Genomic DNA, 16,007 nt, shown 5'->3' with positions numbered 1-16,007 from the left:
CAGATTATCGTGCCTAAACAAGATGTCAAGATGGTCCTCGAAGCTTACCATAATGGTGCTAGTCACTTTGGTTGGAAAAAGTTAGAAGTACTTCTAAGAGAAAGATTTTATTGGGTCGGGATGAGAAAATCAATCGAACAGTGGTGCAGAAATTGTGGCCCGTGCAACCTCAGAAGAAACGATCAAAAGAACCAAAGAGCACCACTGCAGCCCATAATCACCAAACAACCACTTAAACTTGTAGCCATAGACCACGTGAAGTTAATACCAAGCCGGTCCGGCTATGTCTATGCCTTGACCATCGTGGACCATTATTCACGCTTCTTGGTAGTAGTACCCGTAAAAGATCTGACAGCAAAAACAGCAGCCAAAGCGTTCCAAACGTACTTTTGTAGACCTCATGGATATCCGGAACAGGTTCTCACCGACCAAGGTACAGCCTTTGAATCAGAGATCTTCAGAGAATTCTGTAATATGTATGGTTGCAAAAAGATCAGGACGACGGCCTATCATCCACAAACAAACGGCTTATGCGAGAAGATGAACCATATTGTAATAGACCTACTAAAGACTTTACCTGAGACAGAAAGGAATCAATGGCCAGAGAAATTGCCTGACTTGGTGGATCTGTATAATCATGTCCCGGTGAGCTCCACCAACTGCACCCCAGCTTATCTTATGCGTGCAAGACCTGGCCAATTACCAATCGATCTAGAAATGGGAATTCTGAAACCAGACGCAGAAGTTCAAGACTCCAATTGGGATATCATACGGCAAAAGCAGTATCGCCAAGTGCAAGAGAGTGTGGAAAGAAGCCTTCAGCAAACTAGAGAAAGACAAGAGCGAACTTTCAACCAGAATGCTCTAGCGACCCCATTAAGACCGGGTGACCAAGTGCTCAAGAGAAATCGTCGAACCAATAAACTTGACAATCAGTGGGAAGCCGTACCCTACACAGTTTTACCAACAAGAGTGGATAATCCTAAAATGTGTCTCATTAGCAAAAACGGAGGCTTAACATCTGTACTAGTGTCAAGAGACAATCTTAAATTATGTCCGGAAGCATTGAAAGAGCCAGACGTTGTCCAGCCAGAACCAGAAGTTATTCAACCCATACAGGTTCAACCAGTAAAGGAAAAAGAAGAGGAAGTGTATCACACCTGTATAGGAAACTTTCCCAAAACCCTACTAACATACCATGGTGCAGTAGTGGTTCCCATGGTGGCCTTTTATCCAACACCGAACCCAATACCAGAAGTCCCAAGACAGGAAGAGGCTGACCCCGTACTACAGGAGGTTCCAGGCCAGGAAGAACAGATTCCTGAAAAGAGTAATCCCATTCACGGTGGACTTGCCAACTCCATAGTTATGGAATTATCTTTAGCAGAGCGGGCAGATACTACATCCGCAGTAGACAGTAGTACTCCACATGAAGAGATACCGTTATTACGTAGATCACAGCGTAGTACCCAGGGTCAATTACCGGCCAGGTATGCAGATTACCAACTATAAAGCTCATAATGTGAATTGTATATATGTTATGCCGTATATAGTTAAACAGAAAATGTAGTATAGTCATTGTTATCAGTCTGCAACGTTTAAGCCCAGTACCTACAGAGACTTGTCTGTATGAACTTCTTGCATATTCTTGAACTTGTTATCAGCCCGGAGGCACTAAATCAAAGCTCCGGAAAGACTGCTTTTTGAACTTTGCTTTTTGCTCTTTTTGAACTTTCTTTAGACTTTATATTGAGTACCTTCAAGGGTAGAACTGTATTAATGGACACTATTTGAAGTGACTTTTTACAGAACTCTATTTTTGTTTCCTTGAGTGGTTTTTGTAACTTTTCAGTTTTAAGACTCTGTACATATTAATTGTTATTTCAAAATGTTATCGTCCCACAGTCCCGGAGTACTGTTCTTAACTAAGGGGGAATGTGGCACCCCTAGGGGTATTTGCCACAAAAATAGTTACTGACACTAGACACAAATACTAAAATAGCAAAACTGCACTACCACCTCCAGCCAGAAGGGGGAGCTCCAGAGACTCCCCTTAATCTATTCTGGTCTGAGAGAAGAAATGGCAGTTGGGCTAAGGAGCTGATAGTGAGAGGTCATACAGCTGAATTTCTAACAGCCCTATGACGGTTTCCAGGCCCAAATCACCGGCCTGAGGAGAAGAGGGACAGAGAAAAGGGACATTGTGAGAACCGGGTAGCATTAATCACTACCCAGAACAGGCGCAAAGACGGATACCGGATCCGTGGCTGTATTCATTATATATAATACAGCAACCGGAAAAACGTGAGGTGATATCAGCTTCACTAGGGCCGGACGCAGCATCAGACACAGAGTTCAGCGGTACTCCCGGAGGGGGTAAGCCGATAAAAGGACTCGGGTTGCCCGTCGAACCAGGACCCGGAGGGGACAGATTGGGCCGGCAGCCAGTTCACATACAGCAGCAGGGCCACACAGAAATTGCGCACAATAAGAGGCGAAGACCCCGGCAGGGTCAAAGTAACTAAGAGTTCCCATACAGACTCCGGTGACAGGACTGGTTGTAAATCCTTTTATGTTAAAGTAAACTGGTTAAACGTTTCAGTGCCTCAGTCTTTCATTTGGACAATAGCCATCTATCCAGGATCGGGATCATCGCCGCTGGGAGAACCTGCTGCTGATCAAGTAAGTGCCTGTCCCCTCACGATACCCCTTACACTGTGCATTGCCTGAGGCCACAGCACCGGGTCAAGCCACCCGTGACATCCCCCTCAAGAGACAGACCCCATTGGTCCGGTGCTGGGTATCCCGGTCTCTTGGGCGTCACAATTCCGTCTGTCCTTCCTTCTTTCTTTCTGTCACGGATATTCATTCGCTGCCTGTCATGGCTGCTGCGACCAAACAGCGACGGGCACAGTCCGGAAGAAAATGGCCGCTCCTTACTCCCCGCAGTCACTGCCTGTCGCCCGCATACTCCCCTCCGGTCACCGCTAACACAGGGTTAATGCCGGTGGTAACGGAGCGCGTTATGCCGCAGGTAACGCACACCGTTACCGCCGCTATTAACCCTGTGTGTCCCCAACTTTTTACTATTGACACTGCCTATGCGGCATCAATAGTAAAATATGTAATGTTAAAAATAAAAATAATAATAATAAAAAATAAAAAAACCTGCTATACTCACCCTCCGTAGTCGCTCGCGCCGGCCGCCATCTTCCGTTGCAGGTTCCGGTGGCAAAGATGGTATGGGAGAAGAACCTGCCATGACATCACGGTCATGTGACCACGATGTCATCACAGGTCCTGCGCTCATACCAACCCTGGGACTGGAAGCTGCCGTGGACTACAAGGGGCCCTCGGAAAGGTGAGTACATGTTTTTTATCTTTTAACCTGTGACAAACCTGGCTGGGCAATATACTGCGTGGCTGGGCAATATACTACGTGACTGGACAATATACTACGTGGCTCTGTGCTGTATACTACGTCACTGGGCAATATACTACGTCACTGAGTAATATACTACGTGGCTCTGTGCTGTATACTACGCCACTGGGCAATATACTACGTAACTGCGCAATATACTACGTGGCTGGGCAATATACTACGTGGCTGCGCAATATACTACGTCGCTGTGCAATATACTACGTGGCTCTGTGCTGTATACTACGTCACTGGGCAATATACTACGTCACTGAGTAATATACTACGTAACTGGGCAATATACTACGTGGCTGGGCAATATACTACGTGGCTGGGCAATATACTACGTGACTGGACAATATACTACGTGGCTCTGTGCTGTATACTACGTCACTGGGCAATATACTACGTCACTGAGTAATATACTACGTAACTGGGCAATATACTACGTGGCTCTGTGCTGTATACTACGCCACTGGGCAATATACTACGTAACTGGGCAATATACTACGTGGCTGGGCAATATACTACGTGGCTGGGCAATATACTACGTCACTGGGCAATATACTACGTCACTGGGCAATATACTACGTCACTAGGCAATATACTACGTGACTGGCCAATATACTACATGACTGGGCAATATACTGCGTCGCTGGGCAATACACTACGTGGCTGGGCAATATACTACGTGACTGGACAATATACTACGTGGCTCTGTGCTGTATACTACGCCACTGGGCAATATACTACGTAACTGGGCAATATACTACGTAACTGGGCAATATACTACGTGGCTCTGTGCTGTATACTACGCCACTGGGCAATATACTACGTAACTGGGCAATATACTGCGTCACTGGGCAATATACTACGTGGCTGGGCAATCTACTACGTGGCTGGGCAATATACTACGTGGCTGCGCAATATACTACGTCGCTGTGCAATATACTACGTGGCTCTGTGCTGTATACTACGTCACTGGGCAATATACTATGTGGCTGGGCAATATACTACGTGACTGGGCAATATACTACGTCACTGGGCAATATACTACGTCACTGGGCAATATACTACGTCACTAGGCAATATACTACGTGACTGGCCAATATACTACGTGACTGGGCAATATACTGCGTCGCTGGGCAATATACTATGTGACTGGGCAATATACTACGTCACTGGGCAATATACTACGTGACTGGGCAATATACTACATCACTGGGCAATATACTACGTCACTAGGCAACATACTACGTGACTGGGCAATATACTATGTGACTGCAATATACTACGTGGCTCTGTGCTGTATACTACGTAACTGGGCAATATACTATGTGGCTGCGCAATATACTACGTCACTAGGCAACATACTACATAACTGGGCAATATACTACGTCACTGGGCAATATACTACGTCACTGGGCAATATACTACGTGGCTGGGCAATATACTACGTGACTGGGCAATATACTACGTGACTGGGCAATATACTACGTAGCTGCGCAATATACTACGTGACTGGGCAATATACTACGTGGGCTGTGCAATATACTACGTAACTGGGCAATATACTATGTCGCTGGGCAATATACTACGTGGCTGCGCAATATACTACGTCACTAGGCAATATACTACGTCACTAGGCAACATACTACGTAACTGGGCAATATACTACGTTGCTGGGCAATATACTACGTGGACATGCATATTCTAGAATACCCGATGCGTTAGAATCGGGCCACCATCTAGTAGTAGTTATATTCTTGTATATAGGAGCAGTATTATAGTAGTTATATTCTTGTATATAGGAGCAGTATTATAGTAGTTATATTCTTGTACATAGGGGCAGTATTATAGTAGTTATATTCTTGTACATAGGAGCAGTATTATAGTAGTTATATTCTTGTACATAGGGGCAGTATTATAGTAGTTATATTCTTGTACATAGGGGCAGTATTATAGTAGTTATATTCTTGTACATAGGGGCAGTATTATAGTGGTTATATTCTTGTACATAGGGGCAGTATTATAGTGGTTATATTCTTGTACAGAAGGTCAGTATTATAGTAGTTATATTCTTGTACATAGGGGCAGTATTATAGTAGTTATATTCTTGTACATAGGAGCAGTATTATAGTAGTTATATTCTTGTACATAGGAGCAGTATTATAGTAGTTCTATTCTTGTACATATGGGGCAGTATTATAGTAGTTATATTCTTGTACATAGGGGCAGTATTATAGTAGATATATTCTTGTACATAGGGGCAGTATTATAGTAGATATATTCTTGTACATATGGGGCAGTATTATAGTAGTTATATTCTTGTACATAGGGGCAGTATTATAGTAGTTATATTCTTGTACATATGGGGCAGTATTATAGTAGTTATATTCTTGTACATAGGGGCAGTATTATAGTAGTTATATTCTTGTACATATGGGGCAGTATTATAGTAGTTATATTCTTGTACATAGGAGCAGTATTATAGTAGTTATATTCTTGTACATATGGGGCAGTATTATAGCAGTTATATTCTTGTACATAGGGGCAGTATTATAGCAGTTATATTCTAGGTACTAAGTGACCCTAATATGGTCATCTAATACGGAATGATAAAGGGCCATCACACCATTGTCTTAAGACAAGTGCTGGATTTGGGGGTGAATTTAGCTAAGAAGTGATGAACCAAAAAGTGGTCCTACGAAGGTAGTTGCCCACCTTTGTCCTTAGATAGCATAGGATGTTGATATTAGTAATGACTGGTCACTGAGAGATATTAGGGCCAGTTGTACTTGTGCCCAAAATTGGTTGGCGCTTTCCATCTCCTGCAATGGATGAATGGAGACGGTGATGGTTTCAGGAGGTCATCTAGGCCAGGAGATGTTTGGGTCACAGTCCTACACCTGAACCTGTTACCTGTGGATTCCCTTTGGCTCCTGCCTATGTCGTCTGGAAATGTTGCATATTGTCTATGATTATCACAGTCTGTCGTTTCAACTCTACTACAAATTAAAATGTCCTTGTTCCTGGAGATGGAGACTTTAGGTTGTGTAGGATCTTGAAGGATCAAACGTTCCCGTCTCTTCCCAACATGTAACCGCCTGGAGAGTAATGATGTGACAAGGATCTTAAGGACCAATATCTGGACTCCCCACCGCCCTCTATCCCTCAGAGAAGGAACGGGGTCGTCATTGCCATTGTTGACACAATATTTGAGATTAACCCATTGTTCTCTGTGACGAATGAATGAATGTGACCTTTAGAAGGAGAAGAAGAAATAGGAGAGAGAACTACAGAGGAACCCAGGGAACAGAAGGAGGGGAAAGTGAAGTGGAAGTAGAGGGAGAATATTGGGAGGAGGAGAAGACAGGAACAGTGGGGGGACACAGAAAAAGAGAATTACAGGGAAGAGGAGGGAAATCACAGGAGGAAAGGAGAGGGGGTGAGAGAATCAGAGGAGGAGGAGGAGAACCGAGGGAGGGAGGTAGACAGGCTGCTGCAGAAAGAATTGGTGCAGGATCAGAAGAGAACCTCTGAGAGGGGGGGAGACGGTGAGCGGGGGCGAGGAGAGACCCCCCCATCCTGCCACATCTATCCGAGGACCCCCCTAAAAAAATCAGCACTGCTCCCTCCCCCCAGAAGACATGTCCAGCGAGAAAACAGGTGAGGGGGATACAGATGACATCATGGATTGGAAATAATGGAGGGGGGTGTTTTTTTTTTTATTATGGGGGTAAATGATCGAATTCTTATGATAGAGAACGCTCCATGCACCTGACATCTGTCTGAAGCCTTCATGTCTGTCTGATGTTCATCACCCTCATCATCCCCTCCAAATAACCACCGTTCACAGCTGGAGACTCACGGAGGGGAGTGATAGGCGGGCTGTGATGGAATGGATGGGGGTCACTGTGTGCTAGGCCATTTACATGGTGCCATGGTAGTAGCCTAAATATGGCTATATATCCTGTCTGTAGGTGGACGGCAAATACTAATAGGTGGGAATATATAGTATTTTCTATCTATTCATCATCTATCCATCCATATATTTATTCTATCATCTATCTAGATCTATCTATTGTCGTTCTATTATCATCTTTCTATCTAGACTATTATCTATCATCTATATCTATCCATCCATATATTTATTCTATCTGTTATCTATCTATTGTCTTTTTATCATCTTTCTATCTAGACTATTATCTATTTATCCATATATTTATTCTATCTATTATCTATCTATTACCTATCTATCATCTATCTATCATCTATCTCTCTATAGCTATCTATTATATACTATCTATCATCCATATATCTGTCCATCCGTATATCTAATCTTCTATCTACCATCTTTCTATGTTTCCATCTTTCTATCCCTCCATCCATCGGAGCCTCTGTGGCCCCAAGGAGCGCCTGTATATATCATGCGTGCCTATATTTGGATCTCTATGGTTGTCACTTCTTGTGTGTCCTGACCTGTTGTTGCCCCAGGGGGTTGTTATCTCCAGTGATGTGACTGACAGTTTCCTCTCCTTCTTTCTCGCCCCCTCTTGCTCTACTTCTTCAATCCCTTCAGGCCCTCCGGACTCTGGACCCCACAGTTCACCCCCACCCTATAACCAACCGGTGGGGGAGGGTCCCTGCAATGGAGTAATTCCAGGTTATAATGATCCCCCACCCCAGCCGACCACTGCTACCCTTACCCGTCAGGACGCTCTAAACTACGTTCAGGAGACCCCATTTACTGGAGCACCACCAGCTCCACAAGGATATGTGGTGCAGACTCATACTCCCACGGGGACCCTGCCAGTTGGAGGGTATGTGCCACAACCAGCAGGGTATCCCATGCACCTGCAGCCCTGCACAGCCTACGTCCCAGTGTATCCTATGGGAACGGTAAGTACAGATCACACTTGTATCCATATGCGCGTAGAAGATCATATTAAACATCACTAGTTCCGGGTCTGACAAAACCGTGTGGCAACCAATATGACTGCCAGTAGAATGTCCACAGAGGTTGTCACTCCGCTTTCCTAAACTCTTGCATGGCATGCGTCCTTAAATTCTTCATTTTGGACCCTCGGAGACCTGGTTTACAGCCCCTATGGAAATCGTAGTAATCGCCATAATAATGTACCCAAGATTTTTCTTCTATTAACTTTTTGTTATGTTTCCAACAGCAATACCCAGCTGGAACTGTCCCTCCCCAGCCTGGGATCCCACCTCCTCAGATCCCCCCAGGACTGGCCTTATTAGAGCCCCGACGTCCTCCTCATGACTATATGCCAATCGCTGTGCTCACCACAATTTGCTGCTTCTGGCCCACCGGAGTTATTGCCATCATAAAGGCTGTGCAGGTGAGCGGTCCTCGGTGGGAGGTTAGAGGGTCTAATTCAATCAGTCCCCATCGCTATGTCCCATGAAATGTAGAAGGATAGCCCAACACTCTTTCTTCAGCCACACAAGAATGAGGCGTTAGCACGTCTCGAGAGATCTTCTACTTTTTACTTAGAAGACCTTGTGGTTTCTCTCTGGGGGTCATCATTTCTGGGAAACAATTCCTTAGTATTCAAACGGCCGCTTTACATATTAGATCAAGTCATCTGGACTTGTCATTACCGATTCTCCCCAACCAATGATGTCGGAGGGGAGAATGGACGATCAGGTGGAAGTACAGTGCCCAATCCTTTTGTTTCCTCAGGGCATAAGCGTCCATCAGAGGAGTCTAGTAGTGATTTACTAGTCTTTTGAGTCTTGATTGAGCCAATAATTTATGTAAATCATGGAGTCGGGAGTCAAAGCAGTTGGCCAAACGTGCATTTGCCCGACCACTATCTAAGAAGTTTATTGGGCTCATCAGAAAATGGGCTCTGATGTTACACCCTCCATCGTTATGAGACATGGGCATGTAGTACATGATACCTCATGGGTTACCTGTTTGAATCAAACCCTAAAAGTAGAACCTAGAGGCAAGTGATTTGCTGTAACGTCACATAGAAATGCTGGACCTTTGTCAGCTATGATGTTATCAGAGCCTAGGAGGGTCCTCGGGTACATTGATCGGTCAAATATTACAAGAATAACCTGCAATATATGACTCGAGTAGTACTATCCAAAAACACTTCCTTCAATAATTTTTTTTTTTTAAGCTAGAACATCTTTTCATAAATTCATGGTGATGTTCTTCTACTTGGTTGAGGAACATCTCAAAGAAGTAAAAGGGTTGTAAATCGTAACCCGCAATCCTTACAGTCGGCATCGAAAATCCATGTCTAAATATCCAATAGCAGAATACAACCAGTTGCATCTCGAAGAAAGCTAATGAGTTTGTATGGTCAAGATTGGTGCAGCTCTCACACAAAATAATAATAATCTTTATTTATATAGAGCCAACATATTCCGCAGCGCTTTACAGTTTAACAGTTTCAAACACAACAGTCATAAGTAACAACGTTAACAATACAATAATTAAAGCGAAATAAGACGACCCTGCTCGTGAGAGCTTACAATCTACAGTGAGGTGGGGGAGATACAAAGTACAGGTGTGTATTTACAATGATGTATTTACAATGATGGTCCAGCCATCTTCAGGGGGTGGGGGATAGATGGAAGTAGTGAATGGGCTACACACACACACATGAAATAACTTTGATTAGTGAATGTGATTGGCCGCTCTGAACAAATGTGTTTTGAGCGAGCGCCTAAAACTAAGCAAATTGTGGATGGTCCTAATATCTTGGGGTAGAGCATTCCAGAGGATTGGCGCAGCGCGGGAGAAGTCTTGGAGTCGGAGGTACGGATTAGTGCAGAGGTCAGTCAAAAGTCATTTGCAGAGCACAGAGATCGACTAGGCCGATAGACGGAAATGAGGGAGGAGATGTATGGGGGTGCCGCACTGTGGAGAGCTTTGTGGGTGAGAACAAGTACTTTGAATTGTATCCTGTAATGAATGGGCAGCCAGTGTAACGACTGGCGAAGAGCGGACGCGTCCGAGTAACGATTAGCCAGATGGACAACCCTGGCTGCTGAATTAAGGATGGACTAGAGAGGGGAAAGTCGAGTGCGGGGGAGGCCAATTAATAGAGCATTACAGTAGTCCAGACGGGAGTGGATCAGGGCGACAGTGAGGGTTTTTGTTGTTTCCATGGTGAGAAAATGGCGAATTCTAGAGATGTTCTTTAGGTGTAAGCGGCACGAGCGTGTGAGAGATTGTATATGGGAGGTGAAGGAGAGATCGGAGTCAAACATAACACCAAGACAGCGCGCCTGCTGCCGGGGTGTTATTATGGTGCCACCCACAGAGAGGGAAATGTCAGATTTAGGGAGGTTAGTAGACAGTGGGAGCAGAAGAAGTTCAGTTTTGGAGAGGTTGAGTTTCAGATAGAGAGCAGACATGGTGTTGGAGACTGCAGACAGACAGTCAGTGGCGTTCTGTAGTACAGCGGGGGTAAGGTCAGGGGATGATGTCAGGGTCCATCTACTATTATTTTATTTTTTTTGGTGCACTGAGTGGTTGAGCAATCAATGGTCGAAGTCCAGAGGGCATTAGGATGGTCCTCACCCACAGGGGTGGGTATAATGTTTACCTGATAACCTAAAGAAATATATCCAGCCAACTTTTGGAAAACTCTAAGAACATTTAAGGGTTCCTGGTCAAATCCGTCTACTGTTCCTTAAAATGTATACAGTTTTGTGGTGAATTGAGTGGATGGACGATCACTGTCAGACGTTCTCGATCAACCCACAATTTTAAAATGCCAGATTCCTTTTCTCCATACCCATGTTTCAGGTCAGCTGCTCTTTCTTGACTAGATATCACCAGTAGGGAAATCCAACTAGTCTTTTCCCAGAGAAATTGACCACTGGCTTTGTCACGATGCCTGGGCTAGACCACCTACTACTGTTTCTTATTATATTGGTGGATGGCGCATTATGATCTGATTTGGTGTTTATTATTCGTTCCTCCTGATAGACCTCCATTTCCTAATTTGTAAGACATTTTCTCCATTTTCCTTTTTTTTTTTTTTCCCGTGTGCTTTGTCCCCAAATGTTCCTCCTAGCAGGTGGCATTTTTTTTTCTAAAATGTGCTAGCGATTGTAAAAGAAAATGGGCTGTCTTCCAAAAATATAAAAAAAATATATTCCCTTAGACTTTGATTGATGCCATTCTGTAGCTCGTGATCTAACATGTCCAGTTTTTGGCTGGAGATTAGGATGTTTTTGATGTTCAGGAGGTAAAGACTTCATCGAGCACGCTTGTTGTGTTCATTTGTCTCTGTAGGTGGAGGTTCAGCTTCCTAATAGTTTCTTAGCGGTCGGTTTGTCATTTCTGTGCAGGATTTGTAAGCCTTCTTGGTGTCTGTGAGTGGGTGGAAAATCAGATCGTAGCAGAACAGACTGTTTCCTCTCTCCAATTCCGTATCGGTTTTTGGTTGACTGATTCAGTATTTTTTTTTTTTTTTTTAATTAAAAATGTTTACGCACAACTGAAAATTGCAGATGTGAGCTAATATTACATCATTCGACATGTGTGTGGTCCATTAGATAATGGCACAATAGGAAATACAAAAAAGACCAGGAGCCTTGAGGGTGTCAGTATTTTTGTCGACAAAAGAATGGTCTAATGGAGTGGAGAAGAAACTGTATAGAAATAGAAAGTGAATACTCACTGGAAAAATGGGGGAAGGGATGAGAGGGTTATAGGTACGATGTTCTCCTCCTTATTGACCCCTAGAAATTTTTACGAAGGAGAAGGGAAGCTAGAGAAAGTTTTTAAGCCTTGAGGAACCCTAGATCCAATATAGACTCTTGAGGTCCCCAGTTCAAATTGAGTCAATTGACCCATTTTGGACAGGGTTCCTCCTATCTAGAGTCATAAAATGGTTTATCAGTACCAAGAAGATCACACTACCTCCTCTCCTACAAGGGTTTTAGGATGGTACAGATATTGTGGCATGAACCAGCACAAATGAGGAGACTTTCCTGCTATGGAGTCAAGCCCTAGACTCTCTTTGACCCTCCTCCAAGTAGATGGTGGTAAACTCATGAGTGTTATCTGTTCTTTTATGTCAAAAGATGTAGGCCAACCATTTGTTCTTTAATGGTAGAGTAGTAGGGCCATAATTTGATCTCATCTCCAAATTTCTCCACAGGTGAGGACAGCTTTGGCTCGTGGAGACATCATGTCTGCAGAAATCGCTTCTCGTGAGGCCCGGAACTTCTCCTTCATTAGCCTGGCAGTGGGGATTGCTGCTATGGTCCTGTGCACCATCCTCACAGTGGTTATCATCATCGCAGCTCAGCACCATGACAATGACTGGGGTAACTGAATTATCCCTCTGGGACTTGGGGGCATCTGATGTACAGGCCAAGCCACCAAGATCTCACCCAGCACTTTCTTAACTCGTCTATCTCCAAACCTCTTTTTTTTTTTCTAGACTCTTTTTAAATTACTTTTTCCATCTTCTTTAACGTCTTCCTTTCATTTCTTTTCCTTCTTGTGTTCTTCCTTCCCTTCTTTCTTTCTCCTTTTTGCCTATGTGTATTTCTCCGCGTTTGTTTTTTTTTACGTGGTTTCCATTCACCCTTTGGTTGACCATGTTTGACCTCTTCATATCATCTCTCTCTTCTCCTGTGTTTCCCGCTACCCCAGTGCTCTCTTCTCTCACCTTCTACGTCTGCTCCCATCCTATTCCCCCTCTCTCGTTTTAAGTAATACAGGTGCCATCTTAGGGTATTATGGGGTAAAATAGGAGTTTCATGGGGGTATTTTTCAGCTATGTGTTAAGGGTGCAGAAGAACAGTGAGGCTGAGAAGTAAAGACTCCAGGAGATAGCACGAGAGACATAATGGATACAGGAAAAAAAAATCAAATAAAAAGTGGACTGTCACATGGGAGGTAGCCCTTCAGAGAGAGAGACAGCCATGAGAACTTTACAAGGAGTGAGTGAAGATTTTTAGAAATGAATGTGAGACCTAGGGACAAGTTGGCCTTAGACTTGGTCATTGTGGGCCATAGTTCAAATGAGTAAAAATGGACCAAACTGCCCAAATCTCTGAGGGTATCTCCAAGCCTTGTAGACATCAGAAGATTGATGGATTGTCCAAGGTCTGTCAAGCAGAACCCAATGTCTATGGTCAACCTAAACCAGCAGAAGATATGATAAGCCATATGGAAGAAAGGGTTTATACAAGATGACTCTCAAGTGCAGGCGCCAACAAGGCAATAGATCACGATGACGGTTAATTAGTAAAATTGTGCCCCCTAACCTTCAGTTTCGGAAGTTTACTTTTATGCTGCCATTGCCTATTTTTTATGGGTTCGGGGATCTGTGCCTATAGAAAGAAAATTTGGCTAAACTTTTGAAATCTGGAGCCGGATATAGCAAATAGCTTTGGTCTCCGAGTTGCCAAATTATTAACATTTTGGCCAGGATGTAGAGTCGTCAACACTCGCTGACACTGACCCCCCGACAATACTGCACTTTATACTTTTGGGTATGGAAGGGCCTAAATGACTTTCCTGGCTGAGCTGCAATTGGGAATATTTTTGCCCGGTGTTGAATTGGTGGTAATTTTTTTTTATAAGAAGACTTTTACTGTATCGCAGATTTTATTTGCAGAATTTCGAGGTAGTCTTTATTCTGTTCTTTGCCCTGGGGAACTGTTACCTCGACAATCTGATTAATTGGTTTTTGTGCGCTAACCCTAATATGGAGATATTTTTGGAATCTTTATCATCAGAACTTGATACATTTAGGTCACAGGAAAAGTTCACGTGACTGGTGCGGGTAAGAAACGGGCACCACCAATGTGAAATTGCTGCGTAATGGATTTATATAGACCCATTTCCAGCTAATATTAGTGCAATGATTTCATTTTTTTCTAGTGGTGCTGTAAAAAATAAAGAAAATAAATTAAAAGAAAATAAAGTTAAAATTTAAATGAAAGAAAAAGAACATAAAGTAAAAATAAATAAATGAAAATAAAAAGAAAAGACAGTGACGATAAAGAAAAAAAGAAAGTATATAAAAATAATAAAAATAAAATGAATAAAGTAAAAATAAATAAAAAAAACAAAATAAATAAATGAACAGAAAAAGAAAAGACAGTGACAAAGAAAAAAGAAAGTAAAAAATCTAATTGAAATAAAATGAATAAAGTAAAAATAAATTAAAAAAAAAGAAAATAAATAAATGAAAATAAATGAAAAGATAAGTGACAAATAAATTAAAATAAAAAATAAATAAAATGAATAAAGTTAAAATAAATGAAGACAGAGTAAAAATGAATAAAAGAAAATAAATAAAATTAATTAAAAGAAAATTAATAAAGTAAAAAGAAATACATTAAAAAATAAAAAATACATCTAAATAAAATAAATAAGAAAAAAATAAATACATGCCTAAACCAGATATATAATATTTAAGACTTGACCTCTGTTCTTAAAGGAGCCACGACGAGTCCATTTTTTAATTGATCTCATTGAGTTATAATTGACTTTAAAACCACTGTCACTCCAACAGAATGCAGTATAACGCCAATGTGAACAGAGCCCGAGCATTAATATTGGGTAACGTTGATTGTACCCCTCATTCCTAACAATAACTAGCCATGGTGCCCTGCAGCTGAGTGTCACCTTGGGGGCATAGTTAGCGGAGGGGGCTTATAGGGCATGTGACCCGGGTGCGGGGTGGGCGCCAAAAACCGCTTGGTCTAAGCCCTAGGGTATTTAGGTCCAGGGCCGGAGCAGTGAACCGATGGCTTCGGGTGCAGGAAAGCTTGGCTACGACTCCTGGTAGCCGGCCGAGCCCCGGGGGTCAGGGGCCCACTAGTGGGTCAGTGAGTGTGACCGTGAGAACGCAGCGGCCTGAGTGTGTAATAAAGAGATAGCTGCTATATTTCAGGACAGTGTTATAGGGAGGGGACGGTTTATTTCTGTGATTTTTGGGAGATTAAAAAAAAAGATATTTATGGTTCTGATTAAATATTCTTATTTATTTCTTGGTTGGAGGGATGCATTGTGGGTATTTATTCATTAGCATTTGGAATGATTAATTAGCTGCATTATCGATAATAAAACCAAAATGTATTTCATCGGCTTCTGTAACATTCGTTGGGGGGGGGGGGGGGGGGGAATTGAAAATAACTTTTTTTTTTTTTAAGAACCTGAAATTGTAGCTTCACTACTGCCCTCCCAGGACCTTTCACGCACTGATTTTACCATGTTTGTCACCTGGAGATTTTAGTGACAGTTTGCGATACAAGAAAATAGGACTACTGGGGAAAATATCGTTTTCTGTACACCAAACTACATTTCCCACAATGCTCCGGGCAGAACAGAGGACAGGTAAAGACCTGCCAGAATGGCTGGAGATCGGCAGAATTTTGAATGCAGCTCTGGAGTATAAGACAAGCTGGAAGTTAAGATCAAACAGTAAAAATTCTTGACTTCACGTTCTAAATATCACAAGGACAATGATGGGAATAGTCAAATGTAGTGTGAAGAAATCGGGCACAAACATACTGTGATTATGCCTGAAAAAAAGGACAGGTACGTGACCACTAGGCCACCAGGGATGCT

At 42.8% G+C, this 16,007-nt stretch overlaps 1 protein-coding gene across 1 annotated transcript; it reads left to right on the top strand.

The window, feature by feature from the left end:
* Positions 1-6,664: 6,664 nt before the first annotated feature.
* On the top strand, positions 6,665-15,520 carry PRRT1 (proline rich transmembrane protein 1). The gene is made up of 4 exons (XM_069746385.1): positions 6,665-7,087; positions 8,001-8,320; positions 8,605-8,781; positions 12,577-15,520. Exons 1-4 carry the CDS (start codon positions 7,069-7,071, stop codon positions 12,751-12,753), a joined length of 693 nt encoding a protein of 230 aa, XP_069602486.1. The 5' UTR covers positions 6,665-7,068; the 3' UTR covers positions 12,754-15,520.
* The last annotated feature ends 487 nt before the right edge of the window (positions 15,521-16,007 follow it).

The sequence above is a fragment of the Ranitomeya imitator genome, chromosome 2 (assembly GCF_032444005.1).
Source record: "Ranitomeya imitator isolate aRanImi1 chromosome 2, aRanImi1.pri, whole genome shotgun sequence".
Taxonomy (NCBI): Eukaryota; Metazoa; Chordata; class Amphibia; order Anura; family Dendrobatidae; genus Ranitomeya; species Ranitomeya imitator.
Note: the sequence above shows the minus strand (reverse complement) of the source record. Positions and strands in the feature narration are given on the sequence as shown.